Source organism: Halichoerus grypus, chromosome 6 (assembly GCF_964656455.1).
Source record: "Halichoerus grypus chromosome 6, mHalGry1.hap1.1, whole genome shotgun sequence".
Taxonomy (NCBI): domain Eukaryota; kingdom Metazoa; phylum Chordata; class Mammalia; order Carnivora; family Phocidae; genus Halichoerus; species Halichoerus grypus.
In genome coordinates this window covers 65,422,852-65,444,109 of record NC_135717.1, presented here as the reverse complement: position 1 = coordinate 65,444,109, position 21,258 = coordinate 65,422,852, and the positions used below count along the sequence as shown (strand labels likewise).

The following is a 21,258-nucleotide window of genomic DNA, read 5'->3' as shown; positions in this document are numbered from 1 at the left end:
TCATGTAAAGTCATGATCCTAATTAATGTAGTGGGTCGTTTCCAGGGTCCCTTCATCTTGGCGATTCTGTGGCTGTGGGATGGAGAATGTGTTTGCTTCCTGCTCTAGACATGGCTGGGAAGTGCCGTCAAGGTTTTTATACTCTGAAATCCAGTCGGCAAAGGGTTATTATTTTTTTGATGGCAGAGGCACTGAATTCTAAATTACTCTTCTCAAGTACTAATGCATCTCCTCATCTGCAAACTAGGTGGTCATTTTGAACAAAGCAAGTAAGATCCAGGTAATTCTAACGAACAACTTTTTGTCCTGAACCTCACAGGCTTGGTTCATTAACCTATGTCAGGTTGAAGCAACCTGGACAATTCTGTGTGGCCACAGACATTCTGTTCTACATTTCCTCTGTGAGCTCTCCATCTCCAAATCAGTTCCTAAGAAAATTCTGCCATTAACACCTTTCTTGTATTTTCCCAGAGATCTGCATAATGATCAGGCTTTCCCCAGGTCTCAGAAAAGTTGTGTTTTTAATGCATCTGGCATCAAAGATCATCATAAAACAAAAACAAACAGGAAAGGGTTACTGTGCATGAGGAGACATTTAATGTAAAGCATTCATCTTCTATCCTATTTTAGGAACATGCTTAGGAAAAGTGTAGAGCACTTCATTAGTTTTAATTACTAAATATTTTGGCTTTAAGATCTGAATTTGCTTTTTTGTAATGTCAATTTAGAGCTTACTTCCCCCCAAATATTAAAACATAAGATTAATCATCTTCACTTAGATGGTGTAATGTGTTTATTTGCAGAAAGCTTCGCTGTCAAATACATTTGTAAAATGCTGCATGTAATTTTCTCTGAAGATTATAATGCATATTTCCAATAAACCTGTTTAATTTGAAAAAAAGATTAATCATCTTCCTTAAGTAGAAAGTAACATGTGAGTTATTATTTATTTTCTACCTGCTTTAAGAAGATTTTGAGATGTGGAGAAAAAGTAACCCTTGTGCACTGCTGGTAGGAAGGTAAACTGGTGCAGCTGCTGTGGAAGACAGTATGGAGGTTCCTCAAACAAAAACAGAAACACCGTATGATGCAGTGATACCTCTACTATTTATCCAAAGAAAACGAAGACACTAATTCTAAAAGATAGGTACACCCCTACGTTTATTGCAGCATTATTTACAATAGCCAACATATGGAAGCAAACTAAGTGGCCACAGACAGATGAATGGATAAAGAAGAGGTGCTATATATACACAAAGTAATATTAGCCAGAAAAAAGAATAAAATCTTGCCATTTGCAGCAACATGAATAGACCTAGAGGATATTATGCCAAGTGAAATAAGTCAGAGAAAGATAAATCCCGTAAGATTTCACTCATACGTGAAATCTAAAAAAAAAATCAATAAGCAAAAAAAAGCAGAGACAGACCCTTAAATACAGAGAACAAACTGATGGTTGCCAGAGGAGAGGGGGTGGGGTGGGGGAATGGGCACAATGGGTGAAGGGGAGGGGGAGACACAGGCTTCCGGCTATGGAATGAATAAGTCACAGGAATAAAAGGCGCAACATAAGGAATATAGTCAATGATATTGTAATACCTTGTGGTAAGCATAGCCGTTACATACAGAGTTCTCGAATCACAATGTTGTACCCCTGAAACTAATGTAACATTGTGTGTTAATTATACTTCAAAAAAAAAAAAAAAAGATTTTGAGGTGTTTCACAATTAAAAAGAAAAAACAGAACCATGGAAATAAAGCTCAGAAAATCTAAAAGGATTCCCAGAAGTTAGTTTGAAAGAGAAGTGAGATAGGATAACAGAAACTCAAATTGGCTATTAAAATTGAGCATCAAATTTATCTGAGAGATAAATGACTGCCTTTTCCTGTCTCTAAATTTTAATTTATAGTGTACTTGTAGCAGTGTAATAACAGAGAATCCCCAAACTCTACATATCTCTTTTCTTCATTACTATGTTATTTGACCTTTGGAAAACCAAAACCAAAACAGTGTATGTCCAGGACCTCCATCAATCAAGCCATGAGTCTCAAAGAAACTGAATTCACTTTGCCTCTCCTGTTTTTTCCTTTTTTCTCTTTCGATTTCTCAGAAAATTCTGAAGGTCATGGGGGTGGAGATGGAAAATATCTCCAAGATCAACAATACTTTAGAAGGCCCACGACTTTTGAAAGCTATTTTAAAAGGTCAAGTATATTATAACATGGCGTCGATATCACAATAGATTTATATACACTGATATTTTTAGAAGTATCATCTCCAAGAAAAAAAAATGTAACTTTTATTAATTTGATGCTTCTGAACATAATAAAATACAGGAACATAAAAAACATTTTAGTTAACTTGGAAGGGAAGATGCATTCACGGAAGTGGAAACAGTTAAGATATGTACATTTAGTAGAAACTCTAACTTCTGTGTTAGGTTAATGGTTATGAATGTATTTGAGCTACAGTGAGACATTTTACATCATTTCTCGTCTGAATGGGTCAATATTTTATCGAAAATGAACAAGATGTCACGGAAATAAAGTAGTAAAAATGCACTTGAGGTGAGAAGTGATTATGCCCATCACAAGAAGATACTGATCCGTTTCCCTTAGGATATGTTGCCTCTTTTCTTTTGCAAAGCTTTCATTAGATCGGACATGAAATCTTGCTCTCCGCTGCCTCCCCCGCCGGGCGGTGCTGGGTTCTCTTTCCTCTTTGGGGGGACTGGAGGTCTTTTGACGCCAATGGCGGGCGGCTTCGCGGCTTCGGGGGCAGGTGCAGGTGGGGGCGGGGGAGGGGGCGGCAACGGAGAGCCCGCGTCCCCTGCGAACGACGGCGGTGGGGGAGGCACGAAGTCCGGGGGCGCGTCGTTGAAATCGGGGGGCGGCGGAGGGAGCTGGTCGTCCTCCAGGGGCGGCGGTGGCGGCGGGGGCGGCAGAGAGTCGTCGGGCGGGGCCGGGAAGCCGCCGCCCGGGCCCTTGGCCCTGGGGGCTGTCTTCGGGCTGCTGCAGACGTCTGAAGACCGCCGCAAGGGAGGGGGCGGTGGCAGGCTGGACTTGGGAAGCTGGTGCGCCTTCGGCGCTCCTGGCTCGTGGTTACGAAGGGCTGGCTTCTTGTCCTTCAACAGAGCAAGCACAGCGTGACATTTCCATTGGACGGTGAGGTCTGCCTCCCGAGGGGCGGGGGAGCCTCCATTCCTCAGGCCCTGAGACTACAGGTGGTTCACGAGCTAGCTCCTCTTTGCGTTAGGAGAATGACTCCAAATGGCCCTTAACAGTCTTACCGATGATAACATTATTTAACGCTAATCTACCATGTCTTCTTCAGTAAGTGGAACACGAGGTGTTTATTATGTTTAGATTATAGATTTATCTCTTCCCAACCACCACATCATCGAAGGAGCTTTAGTGATACAGAGCTGAGCTAGTTATGGGGTTACTTCTGTCTTTACCTACCCTAAGCTCAGCCTAAGGAAACTCAAAATGGAAGCAAAATGGCTCTCCTGGAATTCCCACTCAAGCCTTGGTTCCCAAGACAAGCCCCTCTCCCCCCGCCCCCGTCCCCGCCCGGGGGTCCTCAGCATATGCAGCCATAACATTTTTCTTGGTCTGAGTTGAGCTGGTTGTGAAGCTCAGTTATCAGGAGCAGGTGTCTGTAAAATTATTTTGCTTCTGTATCATACCTCCAGTGGCCGAGAGGTGATTAAGAAGCTTCCCCAAACCTTCCCCAAAACTCCTGGCTTAGACGTCCTCCTTTGATTAGTACAAGGAAGATGGAAGGGAAAAATAAAACAGAGAGAGTTCTCTCTAGGCTACCGGTAAGCTTTGTACAAATCTGGGCACAAAGAATAACTCTCCTAGCAAAGAACTGTTCTGCCTTCTCTTGCATCAGTGATTGCTGGCATGCCAAGAACAAAGATGCCTTTCCCCAGGACTGTGGGCTACCAGGGAGAAGCCAATTACAGGCTTTTCTCCGTCTGGCATGACAACTTCAAGGGAGGCGGTGGGTGGACCGAGAATCCACACACCTGGTCCACAGTCTTAGATTTACCTTTTCTTAACTGTGTGAAAGTCGGCTGGCCAATCAGGGATAAAATGAGCATCATAGGCTTTGTTATTATCTAGGCCTCAAGGTTATGATGATACCAAGTGAGCTAAATGTGTGGCTCGGTTCTGTGGAGTAAAATCATGCTGCCCATGCTACTCCTGGAGGAAACCAGAACATCAGACTTGGCCAAAGGCTAAAGAGGCACAGTCCCCCTTCTGTCAACAGTGGAATAGATGATAATAGTAACTTAACATTTATATAATGCAACTTCTCCAGGAATTTCAGGCAGCTTAGCTGAATCCCTCTGTTTTCGTGATAATTATCAGGCTTTCATTTTTTTTCTTTGGCTTAACCACCTCTTACCACTGACGATTAAATTTAGAAGTTATGTGGTTTTTTTTTTTTTTTTTTCTACAAAGTGCCTTATGATTGAGTTTCTATTTTATTTGGTTTATTTGCTTGGCATGATAAGCTAGTTGACTAGTGATGTACACTTAAAAACAATTCTGAACAGGCAGTTTGGGAACTGATGTTCACACAAAGCAAAGTGGTTTCTATTCTGGGATCCTTTTGTTGCTTTCAGCATTTTCAAGTGTTTCTCTTCAGTTGGCTTTACAGGAACCATAGAAATAATAAGAGCTGAAGGTGAGGTGCCTGATGTCGGACTTGAGAAGCTCATAAGAATATTAGAGAAACACAACTTTTAATGGTCTACAATGGTTTTCAGAAATTATAACAATTTCAATAAATACAAGATTTAATTGCTCCCACCACTGGCTGATGGACAAAATGAGAGGGGGAGAATGAAGTGAAAAATAATGGAAGGTACAATTATTCAAGGCTGTTTGAATCACACGTGGAAAATATTCAACAGAATCGTCAGTTGAAATGTTACCAGTTAGACTAGTAACTAGATTATAACTTTCAGCTACAATTTTCAGATTAAATAAATCTTCACTAATCTCTACTGAAAAAAAAGTTATAGAGAATGTTATATCAATTTGGCTATTATTTTAAAATGTGTTTTCTTTTCCATCACCCTGAGGATGTATGTTGAACATTAACAGAAAAATATAAAATGCACATTTCCTAATAGAACCCTTTTAGTAGTCTTCTAATCTAGTTTTGGGGCTTAGTTAGCATTTAATATAGGGCTTCTGACTAACTGTTCTAATTTATTCAGAAAAAGATAAGTAAAAATCCCAAGGGCTTAAAACTCAGGGTCCACTTTCAGAGTGCTAAAACCACTTGCCCTTCAGCAAGAAAATCCCTTCAGCCAAAATCAATGTAGCTAAATTAAAAATATTTACCAAGCATCAGCATTAAAAAAAAAATTCTTCCATTTTCCTGGAGCAATGTGATAACAGTTGGCTTTAACTTTCCATTCTAGCCTGTATAACTTTAAGATTAACAAAAAGGCAACTATCTAAATGAAATTATAGTGACTTCTTAGTTGTTGGAACTAGATCTTCTCTTTTTAGGAGAGCAGTTATTGGACACTGCTAATGGTTTAGAATATGGGCTTACTGGAGACAGGCTGAGAATGTCAGTTACTTACTCTCTGGCCTTACCTTAGTTGTTTCTGCATGCCTCTGGGCTTCTTCGAGAACAGCGCTAACAGAATGTGCAGCCTGGGGAATCTGACCATTGGCCTGGGTGCTTCCTATTTTAAGTCCTGAGAACGGGGAAGAAAGACAAGAAGAGTGGGTAAGGCATATTCAACATTCTTGCAAGTTCATCTAAAAACATAAAGTAGTTTATATATTTCCAAAGCAAAAGACAAGGAGTCATAGGTACACAGGCCTTAACAGAAAATCTAAGGTTCTATGGCAATATTTCATGAGATTCAGCAAAGGTTCAGGAAAGTGAATGCTTTATATAGGCTACAACATCTGAATTAACTAGGGGCCTAGAGAATAGCATGTTCTGTTTTCAAAAGCCTTTAAAGAAAAAAAATTATTTATTCATTTATTTTTAGAGAGGGAGAGTGGGGGCAGAGAGAGAATCTTAAGCAGGCTCCACACCCAGCATGGAGCCCTACACGGGGCTGGATCTCAACAACCCTGAGATCATGACCTGAGCCAAAATCAAAAGTCTGACACTTAACTGACTGAGCCAGCCAGGTGCCCCTCAAAAGCCTTTTGATAACTGGAGAATAAACTTTGACAAACTGTTTAAAAAATTCCTGTTGTTGAAGATTTTTCTGAAATGTATGTTTCTAGTTTCATACTATGCCGTGTACAGGAACAACTTTTGAGCATTATTCTCAACAAAATGTACTATGGGCACAAAAATAGTAGACAGAGGGGACTGAGCAAAATGTGCAGACTCCTGAGATAACCTGGAATGGATTTGCTTCCAGAAAGTTCTGATAAGCCCTTATTTTATTTTCCTGCCTTTTAATTTACCCTTTGTCACGAAAGTGAGACTAACTGAGGTTTCACAGTTTTGAGGGAATCTGACAGATTTCTTCAGATGTCTGTGGATCTCTCCAGTTCCTTAGAGAACAGCCTGGAAAGGCTGGCCATTTCTCCACACATGAAAGCCATTTCTCCAATGCCCCCAGCCAATGATGACAAGAGGTCTTCTCACTGAGTGAACTCAGAGATTGCTTTAGCTACGCTCAGTGCCAGCTATTCTGTCAAATGCTTGTGAAATTACCGTTTGCTTGCTTCTTCAAATATTTTTCCAATAGTTTGAGAAACCCATTCATCTACATAACAACTCAAAGAAGGCTGTTAAGAACTTCAGATTGGGAAGAAGCGAGTGTTTGATGGAATGGGATGTTAACAGGGCCTCAAAGTATCTCTCTACAAATTATGAAATACCAGATGAAAAATCTGTACAGGAGAGAAATCGGACAACACATTAGCCAAGTGATCAAAAGGAACGTTTCTGATGAGGGGCAAACAGACATCGTATGCCTCCGATCGTGATACCCTGAGAAGGACATGTAGCCCTCACGCAGGATTCCCGCCTGAAATGCACTATCTGAAATGAATCATAAGGAAACATCAGACACATCCAAATTGAGGGGTGTTCTATAAAATAAATGGCCCTTATTCTTAAAAAGCTGTTAATGTCCTGACAGAGAAAGGCTGGGGGAATGTTCCAGATGAAGGGGAACTAAGGAGACATGGTAAGTAAATGCCATACACGAGCCTGGGTGGAGTCTGAGCCAGGAAAACACGCTGCTATCGAGGGCACTGCTGAGACGGCTGGCAATACCTGAACACAGGCTGTGGCTTAGATAATATTAATATGAAATTCCCTAGATCTGATAATTGTACTACAGTTATTAAGAGAATAGCCTTGATTTTAGGAACCACAAAGGGAAGACTGGAGGGGAAAGGGGTATGAGGTAGTCTGTCTACTCTCAAGTGGTTTGGAAAAAACATGTCTGTGGATAACATATGGAGAAGCGGGAGTCGGGAGATAGAAATGATAAGGCAAATATCTCAAATTTTCAAATATCTCAAAATAAGACAAATACTCAATATTGGTGATCTGGGGAACGGGTTCTTTGTACTATTCCTGCAACTTTTCTGCGTGTTTGAAAGGACTTCAGAATAAAAAAAGATATTTGTGTCCATTTATGCAGTTGAAATATTAGAACAGGCTAGAACCACGTTCTCTACTGCCAGTTTTTCGTTATAAAATCCATGTTCCTATTCAGCAAGGACAGCCACCTCGTTGTTCTGAGCAGACCTTCGCTTGCCCTCCTCAGCGCGCCCAAGCAGTGTTGTCCGCACGCACATGACGTGCCCCGTAAATGTGCATTTCTCTAGCTCTAGGCTCATTAAATGTCTCTAATTAGCCAAAGCTTTGTTCTGGAGGTCAGGAAGCAATATGTCTAAACATCTTAAAGCCTTAGGATGTTTATACTTAAGACTTTCTTATACATATTCAAATCCTTTCTTTATATATAAACACCTTTGTACAAAGTGAACAGAAACTGAAGCTGAATCCTGAAGAGCATTGGGGGAAATTCCTTTAAAGGGCACTAATGTATTTTCTTTTTGCTTCTTTTGCCCAAACACATACACGGGCTGATTTCTCACCAACACATTGTGTGTTTTTATGCTAACTAGGATGTCCTGGTCTTTAATCTGTCTGTGAGAACAAACGAATAATAATAATATCCCAAATGCTCTAAGCTGCTGTCTTCCCATGTACCAGGAAATCCAATCTTTTCTATGGGCTCTCTGCCCCATCCTGGGACAACCCATGGGTACCCACATAACCCATATATTCTGTAGGTGTCACTGACTTGAGATCTAGGTTGTCTGGGTTCACTGTATTAACAGTCCTTGCCGTCAAGTAGCAATATAGTCTTTCCCACTGTCTCTTTAGGAGTTCTTAGAGGAATTAAGGGTTGGAAGTTGATTAAACAAATACGAGCCCCAAATGCTTTACAGGACTCAAGTGCATTCTGAAAATCGGACCAAAGGCCATGTCCCTCATTCTTAACTCACGTGGTTTGTGAAAGGCCAATCCTCCCACTTGACCTGGCACGTCAGAGGGCAGCAACCTCATGGGCACAGTGAGATCGATAGGAATGGGCACGAAACAGCCCTCCCAGAGATGGGGCTCTGTTTTTCAGAGATGGGGCATTCTATTTATACTAATATTTATAGCTGTGTGAAAAATGTAAGCCCAGAGAATCACTGGCAGTCCTTGCCACCTTATGGAGACAGTGCCTAAGAAAGAAACCGTATCTTGATGACATCACTTACACTCCTGGATCCTGCTGTGCCCGAAAGCAGCATACCCCTGGACCTCCTATTTTGGTGCATTAATAAATCTCTCCCCCTCATTCTTTGTTGCTTAAACCAGACTGAGTTGGATTTGTCAATTACCATGTGAAGAGTCCTGACTAAAAACAGTTGCTAAAGTCAAAGTGATTTAATAAGTGCCAAAAAAAAAAAAAAAAAAAAAAACCCTCTATGGCTGTTCTCTAATATGAAAAAGAAAAAAGCTGTCATTTATCAAGAATAAATCACTTGTTAAGCACTTTGGATACAGAACAATGGCTCTCCATGTTTTTTTTCAGTTGGGAAATCATAGCAGAAACACCTCATGATTTCCTTCAGTGTCTAGAGGAGAAAACAGTTCTAAACTAATCAAACAGATTATTAATTATGCCTGGCTAATAAAGGATAATTCACTGTAGACCTGAGGATAGGAAGGAATTAGCCACATGAAAGAAAAAATATCACAGAGGGAACAGCATCCGAAGTCCCTAAGAAACGATGGTGTTTGGGGCTTTGAAGAACTAGGAAAAACAAGTGGCCCATGAGCCAGGAACAGGAAAACACAGGTGGGGAAAGCAGCAGCACAGCTGGGCGAGGCTCTTAATATGCAGGCTTGGTTGGCCTTGCTAAGGATTTGGGACTTTATCTAGATAAAGGGCAGTGGGAAGCTTCTGAAATGCTACCGGCAGGGGAGAAATCACATTTACATTTAGAAAGGTGACTCAGGGAGGGAGAGAAGTCTGCAAATGTAGGGAGTTGAGCTGGTACACCACTACCACTGGAGGCCAAGTGAAAGATCATGGCAGCTTAGGTTTGATGGGAATGGAGATGAACAGACCTGGACAGATTTGACCGATATTTAGAAGGTAGAATCAACAGGATTTGGGGGTGACTGGATTTGGGCATGAGTGAGCTTTTCTTGCATGTGTCCTGCATAAGCAACTGGGCAGATGATTATTATTTACAGAAACTCGAGAACAACAATGGAAGAGCAGGTCTGGAGGGTAATATGATGAGTCAGTTTTACAGATGTTGAGTCTGATGTATCCAAGTGGAGCCACTGAGCAGACAGTTGGATACATGGTTTTGGAGGTCAACAGAGAAGTCTGGGTTGGATTTATATATTTGTGGGTGGTCAGCACAAAGATGGTGCCAGGAGTGGATTTAGACCACTAGAGAGACAATGTAACAAGAGAACAGGGTTAGGATGGACTGAGTTGTGGATAATTTAAGGTAGAAGAAGAGTTAGTAGAGGAGGTTAGAAAAGAGTGGTGGGGGAAGTTGGGGGTGAGATGGAAGATTTGGAGTGTGTGCTATCTGGAAAGCCAATAGAGGAGACTGTTTCAGGGAGGAGAGGTCAATCCTGTTGATGCTGCTGAAAGGTCAGATAAGAAGGTAAGTTTATAATACTTGCATTTAGCAGCATAGAGGCCACTGGTGGGATTAGCAAGAGCCTTCTCCATGGGGTATTAGAAGCAGAAGCTTGCCTGAAATGGGTCGAAGAGTGAGTGAGGGTAGAAAAGTGGAGGCAGCATATGTGGTCCACCCTTTAGAATAGTTTGGTGGTGGCGGGGGTGGGGGGCAGTAGCTGGAGGGAGATGTGGAGTCATAGGAGGGTTTTAAAACTTACTTGCTTGAAGAAGGGAGCAGTGTTGATAAGGACCCAGTAGAGCAGAAGAGAAAGTAGAAGAGGATGGTATAATAAAGCATCTGTCTAATCTTTGTCCTGAGTTCCTGGCACAGAACTTCTAAAACCCTTGGTATTTCCAAAGTGATTGGAATGTCTCTGCTATTCAGTGAACCCCTAGGATCACATCTGAGTTTATGCTAACAAGATGGCTTGGGGTGCGGGTTGGCTATCAGAAACACTAACAGGTGATTAGAGGGTTGGGGGCTTTGAGCTAACCCAACTTCTGGGGAGGGCACTGAAATCAATCATGTGGTCGATGAGAGGACAAAGAAGCTCTGCAGCCAGGACCCTCCGAGACCTTGCCCCGTGTGTGTCTCTTTATTTGGCTGGTCCTGATATGCATCCTTTATAATAACATTATAATAATAAGGATAGCACTTTCCTGAGTTCTGTGAGTCATTCTAGTGAACTGTTGAAGCTGAAGGGGTAGTGGGAACCCCTAAAATTGTAACCAGTAGGTCAGAAGTGTGGCTGGCATTGGAAGAAAGGCAGCCTTGTTGAGGATGTTGCCCTTGGCCTGTGGGGTCTGAGCGAATGCCAGTGGTGGGCATCAGAGTGATGCTGCAGAGGATCAGCCCGTGGTGGAACAGGGGACCAGAGCACGCATGGAAGGACTGGCTCTCGTTAGGAAGTAACGTAATGGACGCAGGCGAGGACGGGTACCGATGCAGGGAAGTTGTTGGGCTTTGTGGTGGGAAGTCAAAGGAGTTCCCGTTTGATGGTTCCATTTTCTCTGCTGAGAGTGAAGGATTTGGGGGTTGGAAGTCTGAGGAGAGTGAAGAACATGTGAGACAATGAGAGAAACTAGGAATTACATTGACAGCAACAGGTTTTCTCAACATTATTGGCATCTGGGACTAGAAAATTTTTTGTTGTGTGGGGGGCTGTCCTATGCATTTTAGGACAGGCAGCATCTTTAGCCTCTACCCATTAGATATCATAAGCATTTCCCCCAAGGTGTGATAACCAAAATCGTTTCTAAACATTGCCAAATCTTCCCTAGGTGGCAAGGTCACCCTCAGCTGAGAACCGCTAGTCTAGAGAACTGTAGTAAGATCAACAGGCAGTATTAAGGGCCCAGTTGTGGGTGATGTCCAGAGCTCTGTGGTGGAATCACTTGCTTGGTCTTTTTGGTGAGCAGCCCCCATCCTAAAGCTACCAGGGGGTCCACCATGAGTCATCTCATTAGCCTAAGAAAGACATGATGGCTCAGGAAATTCCTTGGGCTCTTGAAGCTTTGTCAGGAATTGAGGCCAAAGACCAGATATATTTCTTTTTTAAAAAATTTTTTAAATTTAATTTTATTATGTTATGTTAATCACCATACATTACATCATTAGTTTTTGATGTAGTGTTTCAGATATATTTCTTACTGAACCACAGAGATAGTCTGTGATCTGAATGATCTGAATAAATACAGCTGATGCCCAAGATGATCCCCTGAGCACCTGATTGGATATGGCTCTTCCTGGCTGCTGACCACAAAACCCAACTTGCTGACGGATACCTCACTCAGCCAGAACCAGGCTAAGAAACCTGTCTGGGTGACAGGATGATATACAATACACTAGCTGCTTCATTCTGGGAAATGGCTGACATGCCAATGCTTGTGAAAATTAACTAGAACAATTAGTTGGTAAGAGACAGAGCTATTTGCTAAAGTCAGTGATCCCAATTTCAGAGAAAAATGTTCGGAAGAAAAAATTCTTTGGCTGTCTGGAAAGCAAAGGCATCTTAGCGTTCCCTCGAATCAAAGGACTTACAGCCTTATGGGCTCACCCTCCGTGAGTAAGACCTAAGGCCACAGGATCTGCCTCAGAAATAGCCCAGGAGCCTTTATTGGAATAGAGGCTGGTGCTCCTGGGAGAGATGCTCCAGATGGGCTCAGGGTGCCTCATCCCAAAGAGTGACCCCATCTTGGGAAGGGGAAACTTGACAGCCAAGAACTACAAGTGGTGTTTCACTCCCAAGATGAAGACTGATAGAATTAGGAAACCCAACTCCCAACCAACCCCAGCAACCCTTTATTTAGTAACTCAATAAATATTTACTATATGCCAGGCTTGTAAACTCTGGGAACATAATGTGCAACCTGGTGAAATGGTCTTTTGTCCTTTGGAGACTTAGAGTCCAGTGGAGAAAACAGGCACCAGACACGTTCATGGATACATAAAATAATTACAAATCATGGTAAGTGCTCTGCAGAAAACAGTTTTATTCAGCATAAACACTTCCAGAAACTCACTCTACACAGAGCAGCCAATCTGGACACATCCAGTGAAAATATCTTTAGGTGTTGGGTCAAATCTGCCGTATTGCACCTTCTACACTTTCAAGCTGCTTTTACCCTTTGAGCAGCAAAGAATACATACACTGGCTTTGATATGCCCATTCTCTAGCACTGAAGGACAATGACCAGAACTTTCCTGCTGTAAATGGTTCCAGTTCTTTCAACCATTATTTATCATAAAGACAAGGTGTTTGAATTACAGCTCAGCCACGGAGAAGACACTAGACACTTATACCAGCTTCAGAGTATCTTCAACTGTGGAGTGCGGGTAATGATCTATACTTTGCAGGGTTGGTGTAAGAACCAGAAATAGTCTATGTAAAATGATGCCTTGCACACACTTCATCTCTCAAGATTCTGTCCTCCTCAAAACACAAACAAGAAGCTGTTATGTTACCATAGAATGTGATGTCCAGGATTGGGTACAAGGCTCTGGCCATGATACCATGAGGCAAAACATTGGGGATTGATCTCGTCCTTTTCGTGGGCTGTCTGCTGCGTGCTAACGGAGCTTTGGACAAATATCACCTTTCTATTCTGATGAGACACAGTATTCTTCTAGTTCACCCTACACTGGTGGTCCCCATCTCATCCACAAGCATATCATGAGAAAAGTGGTTGAAGCTTTGCTAAGAATCACTTACAAAGAAATAGATACAGGTGGGTGTAGAGATCTTGAGCCAACATTTATAAAATGTGTTGGCTATGTTTGAACATGAGCTCTAAGCTTTGAGCAAGTGTCAGGATTTCTTCTTTGCACGGTACCTGTAGCCGGTGGGGCCGGCGGAGCTGGTGGTCCCGCGCTCACAGTGCCCAGGTTTGTCCACCGGGAGGCGAGCCCGGCCCTCGCCATAGCCCGCTGATAGTTATCGTAGAGAGTCTTTCCATACTGGGGAGAGAACACAAAAGAAGTAAGAAAGAAATCCATTTATCCCAAATCCTGCACCCAATTGCAATACGTATATATTGAAGGAAAAAAGTACTTTATAGCTACTCTTTTTACTTCTTTCCTGAGTTTTTTTAGTGTATTTCAATAAAAAAAATCCATAGATTATTTTCATGTGTTAAGTGATTTTCCAGATTAGCACAGTCAGTTAATACTTTTACCCAGATGTTAGAGGAGGGCTTTCGCCACCCACTTCTGATCACCGTAGGTCTTCATGTAAATCTACCACAGGTTATGTGTTGTGTTTCTCAATTACATACTACATATGCAAAGCTCTCCACAAGTAAATAAAGATCTGAGAAGTCTCATGGGAGAGTAAACCCTTGATTCTCAGGTCATTGGAGAGGTCTGTGTTTCCATCACTCTCACCTATTAAAAAAACCCCGTGGGCAAGAAAGTTAAGATGGCATCAGTAGCGCTGACCCACTAAGGATGGGTCAGCCATTTCCAAGTAGCACAGAGACTGCACCCAGGTCAGGACGCTGGTATACAACTCAAGACAGGGTGAATCCACATGCTCTCTCACCTTGGCAATCCTTATTCCCATGACCCACTGGTTTAGGGTTCTCGCGTCGTCACAGCAGAGATATTTGATATACTGGGACTCCTTTTGAATTTGGGGATGCTAGAAAAAAGTAATTTCAAAGACCATTTATAAACTATTTATTAGCATCGTTTGAATTTTTTTAAAAAGCTTAACAATGTATGTGATTTCCTGAGATGGTGGAAAATTGCTGGTAGCAATTTTAGGATTAGGACTAGGGGTACCTTTTATTTTTTAATTTTTATTTTATTTTTTATTTTATTATTTTTTAAAGATTTTATTTATTTATTTTGAGAGAGAGTGAGAGAGATGAGGGGCAGAGAGAGAGGGAGAGAGACTCTCAAGCAGACTCCCTGTTTCCCCGATGAGCGCGTAGCCGAACGCGGGGCTTGACCTCATAAGGAACAGGGGTACTTTTTTTTTTTTTTTTTTTTTCAGGGGTACTTTTAAATGGACTAAATTTTGAAAGGATTTAAGAAACCTGTGACATGATTTATCATAAGCATTTCTTACTATATTATCAATAATAATTTTCTCTTCTGCTTTTTTAGCTTTTGAAAGCCTTCGCATACACCATGTCTCCTTTCCCACAAGAAATCCGAATTGTCTCTCCATTTATCAGATAAGGGACCTCACCTGATGTAATTCTTATGTCACAGAATTAATGCTCTGTGACTCCCAGTCAGACCCCGGGGTATTTCTGTTACCAGGAATTCAGGATTTCACCCATTCTTAATTGCCTTCTCCTACCCAAACTGGCCATTTTGGCCTCTGGAGGGATGGCCCAGAGAAGGAATATTCTGTTTATTCTCAATTGGCAACGGCTTGAGGTGCTGCACTAGGATCCGGGCCTTCCAGGAGCTCACAGTCAGAGAAAGCAGTGATACTGGCAGGAATGAAGAGGAGAGAGAGAGACACTGGTCCCTGGTCATCAGATCACCCTGGGCCCCTCTTTTTTAATCCTCATTGCCCTTGTAATTTCTGTTGTGTGTGGCTGTCTCTGATAGACTGTGTGCTCCATTACGGTGGGGACCATGTCTGCCATTCACTGCTGAAGACCCCCAGTGCTTAGCACATGCCTGGTGCATGATCAATATTCTGGTCCAGAGGTGGAAATACTTGTTGAAGGAAATAAATAAGAGCAAGCTTTCCTGTTCAGCCAGAAGTCCTATGGCTACAAGGTGAGGGGCAGGCAACCAAATCTAGATTCTAAGATTTGTGCCACATGAATTTTCATGGGTCGTTGTCATTTTTTAAAAAAGATTTATTTATTTATTTGAGAGAGAGAGGGAGAGCACGCCAAGAGCAAGTGGGGGGAGGGGCAGAGGCAGAGGGGAGACAGGCAGAGAAGCAGACTCCCCGCTGAGCACGGAGCCCCAGGTGGGGCTCCACCCCGGGATCCCAAGATCATGACCTGAGCCGAAACCAAGAGTCAGAAGCTTAACTGCTGTGCCACCCAGGCGCCCCGGGTCATTATCATTTTTAATAAGTTTCATTATATAGAAAAATAATTATAACCGTAACCATTGTGTGTGCACGTGGGTGTTTGTGTAAGACCAACTCTTCTGCCTCCACCTCTCAGAGGAGCTTGCTAATCCTGCTAGCATGGGGACAGAGCGGTGGTGAAATGGAACGCCAAGCGAGTGGGGAGCTGTGTTCCGGGGCAGGAAAGGAGCGGAGCTGTCAGTTCCTCTCTTAGTGTATCGCACAGACCTTCACTTTTGCTTTTGGCTTCAGCACTGACCATCAAGGAAATGGCTATTTTCAAAGTTGATCTAAGTCAAGGGCAATGTGCCTTTGAACGTCAGTTTGAATCTGAGAAGCAGCATCCGGACTAGTCTCTGTGCTGATCTTTCCCACAACTCAGTGGCATTGCTGTCATTGCCCAGAAAGGATAACAAGGATACCCGTGCAGACTTGAAGAGCTTGATGAGAGGTTAGTAAGTTTGGGTTTTACAGATGAGAAAACTGAGGCCCAGAGAAGTTACTATATATATATATTTTACACCATGGTCCACTAGACTCTTTGAGGTCTCTTGTCCTGCTACCTAGAATTTCTGTATTTATATTAAGCTATTAGGCCAAAATTCCAAACCTTAAAGATAGCACAGAAAAAAATTAATAAATTGTAAAGAATTCTTCCTTTTAGCCTTTTGACCCAGTTGAGGAAATTCCACCTTCATACTTTTCTCTGTGAACGGACCATTCTCTTTGTTTAGGTCCTTCGGCTCTGAGAATTTGCATCCGTATCACTGGAAGAATGGTCTTTTTATTTTTTTATTTTATTATGTTATATTAGTCACCATACATCATTAGTTTTTGATGTGGTGATCCATGATCCATTGTTTTCGTATAACACCCAGTGCTCCATGCGGTACATGCCCTCCTTAATACCCATCACCAGGCTAACCAATCCTCCCTCCCCCCTCCCCTCTAAAACCCTGTTTGTTTCTCAGAGTCCATAGTCTCTCATGGTTCATCTCTCCCTCCACTTCCCCCCCCATTTTTCCCTTCCTTCTCCTAATGTCCTCCATGCTATTCCTTATGTTCCACAAATAAGTGAAACCATATAATTGACTTTCTCTGCTTGACTTATTTCACTTAGCATAATCACCTCCAGTCCCATCCATGTTGATGCAAAAGTTGGGTATTCATCCTTTCTGATGGCTGAGTAATATTCCATTGTATAGATGGACCACATCTTCTTTATCCATTCATCTGTTGAAGGGCATCTTGGCTCTTTCCACAGTTTGGCTATTGCGGACATTGCTGCTATGAACATTGGGGTGCATATGGCCCTTCTTTTCACTACATCTGTGTCTTTGGGGTAAATACCCAGGAGTGCAATTGCTGGGTCATAGGGTAGCTCTATTTTTAAATTTTTGAGGAACCTCCACACTGTTTTCCAAAGTGGCTGTACCAGCTTGCATTTCCACCAGCAGTGTAAGAGGGTTCCCCTTTCTCCACAACCTCTCCAACATTTGTTGTTTCTTTCCCTGTCCATTTTTGCCATTCTAACTGGTGTAAGGTGGTATCTCAATGTGGTTTTGATTTGGATTTCCCTGATCGCTAATGATGATGAACATTTTTTCATGTGTCTGTTAGCCATTTGTATGTCTTCTTCAGAGAAGTGTCTGTTCATGTCTTCTGCCCATTTTTTGACTTGATTATTTGTTTTTTGGCTGTTGAGTTTGAGAAGTTCTTTATAGATCTTGGATACCAGCCCTTTATCTGTAGTGTCATTTGCAAATATCTTCTCCCATTCTGTGGGTTGCCTCTTTGTTTTGTTGACTTTCCTTTGCTGTGCAGAAGCTTTTTATCTTGATGAAGTCCCAAAAGTTCATTTTTGCTTGTTTCACTAGTTTTTGGAGATGTATCTTCAAAGAAGTTGCTGTGGGCGATGTCAAAGAGGTTATTGCCTATGTTATCCTCTAGGATTTTGATGGTCTTAGGGGTTTTCCTGAGGGTGACAATATGGAGCTCCCCAGTGTTGCTTGTAGTTTTCCATTCTTGCCAGCAGATGGCAGCATACACTTCTGAATGGCTGCTGTGCATTCTCCCCGGTTAGACAGGGGTTCAAAGCTTCCTCATTAATTCTGAACGTTAGATTTTAGCTTTATTATAAATGTAACCCCAATGATCATCCTCTGTGGGGGCCTTTAAAATGGAAACTCTCTATCAACTCAGATAATGTGGCCTAGCAGCAAAAGTGGATTTGTAACATTAATTAACTGGAAGTTCATATTGATGACAAGCGACTTATTTCCTGGATGGAATGCAACATTCCACAGATGCCTGCAACACTCCCTCCAACAATGGAATCTGCAAAGTCAAACCAAAGTTCTTGTCTTTCCGTACCTGAAACACAGCTCCCTGACTTACAACAGCATTCTCGTTGACGGTCATGTAAGAGGGGCAAACTTGGGTCTCTTCAGCAACTTAATGCTTATAATTTTTCTTAGAAAGCAGTTATTATTTTTTTTTCTCCTGAGAAATTTTTAAAGTTAACATTGTTACCTTGGGCTTGCTATCTTAAAATATTCTTCGTTTGTTGTTTGGTTCATGCTTCACGAGAGCCAGGTTCCTAACCGCAGACTATACGTCACGTTGTGCTTGCAACGAAGTGCACCAATCAGCTGTCTGGGTAGAGGTACCCACTCAAGCAGCACAATAAATAATGTCTTAAGTATGTTATGTATCCAAAGAGAGTAAAATGTGGTTATTCCATTGAACATAATGGGTTTTGAGGATAAAACAGAGGCAAGAACTCTTGAACTTGGGTTCTGACATGGCCCCCCTGTGATGATGAGGTAGATGTACACACCTTGGTTCATTCTCACTGACTTCCTTACACTACATGCATACTACAAATGTACATGGGAGAGTCAGCATCCGATGACCTCGGAGGTTGCTTGCAATCCTCAGATTTTATGGTTCTAAGACGAGCTATCTAGTGGGTACGAGGCTCCTTCCTGGCTCCCAGGACGTCATACAGCAAGTCACTGTGCTTGTTTTCCAGTCATGGTTTAGGACCTTGCCAAGGGGTTTCCTCCCTGAGCCTTTCACTGAAAAATTATTTGCAAAGGGGTTTAAGGAAAAAAACTGCTGGTTCAGTACCACTGGCCAGTCTCTTGTGCAATTGGTTGGATTGTTCCTGAAAGAGAGACGCTCTTTCATGCAGCACAATACACAAGGGTCAGGGCAACTGCAGAACATTACTGTTAAAAAGGATCTTATAGATCCTCTAAACTGAGGTAACTCTGTGTTACAAAGGAGAAAACTGTGTCGAGAAAGATTAAGCCAAAGCCGAAGGAATGGCTAAGTACTAAGGACCTGTGCATTCACCAAATACCTCGGGGTGCTAAGAAATATACCTGTCATTAATAAGGATGAATAAGAGGCTCACACCATAATTAGGAAGTGGCAGCTGGGGATGTTGCTGGAGGAGACATATGTCAACAAAAATATGATTACTCTATGACATGGTGAATTTCATAATAAAAGTTTGAAAACAGAGAATGAGAAAGGCTCTTTGGAAGAAGTGTATTCTATCACTCGATCCCATCTGAGGCACATCTAGGAATTCTGTGTGGCTAAGGCCTGGGAGCCATGGAAAGAAGAGGCAGAAAATGAGCTGGAGCCAGAGTCCAGTGCCTGGTGTCAAGCTCGCATCTGGACATTGTCCTGTAGGCATCAGACATTTTAGAAGATCAGAGGGATGCAGGCAACCCCTGGCAGTGATGTGGAAGATGGGCCTGGAGTGAGGGGGAAGGACAGACAGAGAGGGCTGGATGAGACACCTCTGTGATGGAAAATCAAAGGTTGATGATGGGTTGGACAAGAAAGGGAAGGGACTTCTAGGATGGTTTCTCTATTTGTAGCTTGGAAAAGTAGTTGGGTATTATGGGCGTAACTGCGTCCCCTCTAAAGATATGTTGTAGTCCTAACCGCTGGTACCTGTGAATGGGACCTTATTTGTAAATAGGATCTTTGTAGACATAATCTAGTTAAAATGAGGTCACGCTTGATTAGGGTGGGCCTTAATCCAATATGACTGGTGTCCTTGTGGGAAGAGAAGAAACACAGACATGCAGAGAGTGGAGGGCATGTGATATAGAGGCAGAGATTGGCGTTATGCGGCTGTAAGCCAAGGAATGCCAAGGATTGCTGGAAACGGACAGAAGCCAGGAGAGAGGCATGGAGCAGATTTTCCCTCAGAGCCCTCCAAAAGGAACCAACCCTATGGACACCTTGATTTTAAACTTCTGGGTTCCTGAATTGTGAGAGCAAAAATTTCTGTTGTTTTAAGCCAGCTGGTCTGTGGAACTTTGATATGGCAGCTCCCCAAAAGTAATACAGTGGGGGATGGTACCACTCATCTGGAGTGGGACTGCAGAAAGGAGGAGTTTGTGGGGGTGGAGAGAGAGCGGAAAACACCATGTGACAGGTTATGGCTGAAGTGCCCTTGGGCACAGTTATCTCAGGTGAAAGACTGGGAAGAGAAGGTGAGACAGTTGTCTATAGACTGGAAATTATTAGTGTGCAGACAACAGCTGGAGATGTGGCTGTGAATACGATTCCTCCAAAAGAGCAGGAGGCTGGTGAAAACAGAATATCGAACCCTGGAGAACATTCCAGTGTGTGTGGGAGGAGGAGGACCCCGCAGAAATGGAGGAGCAGGTGGATAGACGGGTCTGGGTTGAGGGCGAGCCTGTTATCACCAATGCAAATGATGCCAGAAGGACCAGAAGCCTGAGGATTGAAACGGCTGATTGTTCACCAGAAACTGTAATAATAGTTTCAGCACAGGAAGGAGGAGAAGCCAGCCAGAGTGCAAGCTCCACAAAGCCAAGTTCTTTGTTTTGTTCACTGTGTATCCTAAGGTCCTGGATAGCAGTAGGTTGGAGAGAAATATTTTGGAATGAATGAGTTTTACTGACAGAATAAAAGTTGAGGACAAGGAGGACATACTGCTCTCTCAGGAAGTCTGAGTGAAAGGGAAGGCAGAAGCCAAAGGTGTGGGGAAGATCAAACTGAGGGAAGTGATTTGGAATACCCGCCCAAGGAATATTTGAATGTGTTGTAGCCCAAGAGAAGAATTCTCTGGAGAGAGGGTGAAGACGCTGAAGCAAAAGGGAGTCACGGATGATGCAGGTCCCAGGGAAGGGTTAATGTTGGAGGGACTGGCCTTGGAGGAAGGAGCCTTTTCCTCTGAGACACAAAGTTGGAAGGATGATGACTGTGTTAGATTAAGTTTAGAGGTAAACAGGAAGTAAACCAGGGCAACTCAATCCTTCCCTTTTCTGTCTTCTCCAATTAGAAGGCAAGGTGTGCTGACTAGAGAGGTTCATAGGTGAGAGACTCTTTGAGAAGAGTATAGATGATGTCAGGGGATGAGGTAGGAGATTGAGTTGAGCAGAAAGCAGGGGGAAAAGCTGCTAAAATCTTCTGTGAGGGCAGGAGTTGACCTGGTCAGCAAA

The 21,258-nt window shown here is 42.7% G+C and overlaps 1 protein-coding gene across 3 annotated transcripts in view; it reads right to left on the bottom strand.

Annotated features, from left to right (window-relative positions):
• Window positions 1–2,277: 2,277 nt before the first annotated feature.
• The window catches only part of APBB1IP (amyloid beta precursor protein binding family B member 1 interacting protein), a 109,934-nt gene continuing 90,953 nt past the window's right edge, over window positions 2,278–21,258 (bottom strand). For 2 of the 3 annotated variants that reach the window (XM_078075257.1, XM_036092297.2), the window contains 4 exons: window positions 14,261–14,359; window positions 13,554–13,677; window positions 5,626–5,729; window positions 2,278–3,125 (listed from right to left, as the gene is read on the bottom strand). In XM_078075257.1, coding sequence (XP_077931383.1) covers window positions 2,616–3,125; window positions 5,626–5,729; window positions 13,554–13,677; window positions 14,261–14,359 — 837 coding nt within the window. In that variant the 3' untranslated portion in view covers window positions 2,278–2,615. Of the gene's footprint in view, window positions 3,126–5,625; window positions 5,730–10,365; window positions 11,265–13,553; window positions 13,678–14,260; window positions 14,360–21,258 lie in introns of those variants that run through there. The other variant, XM_078075258.1, reaches the window with a different exon arrangement.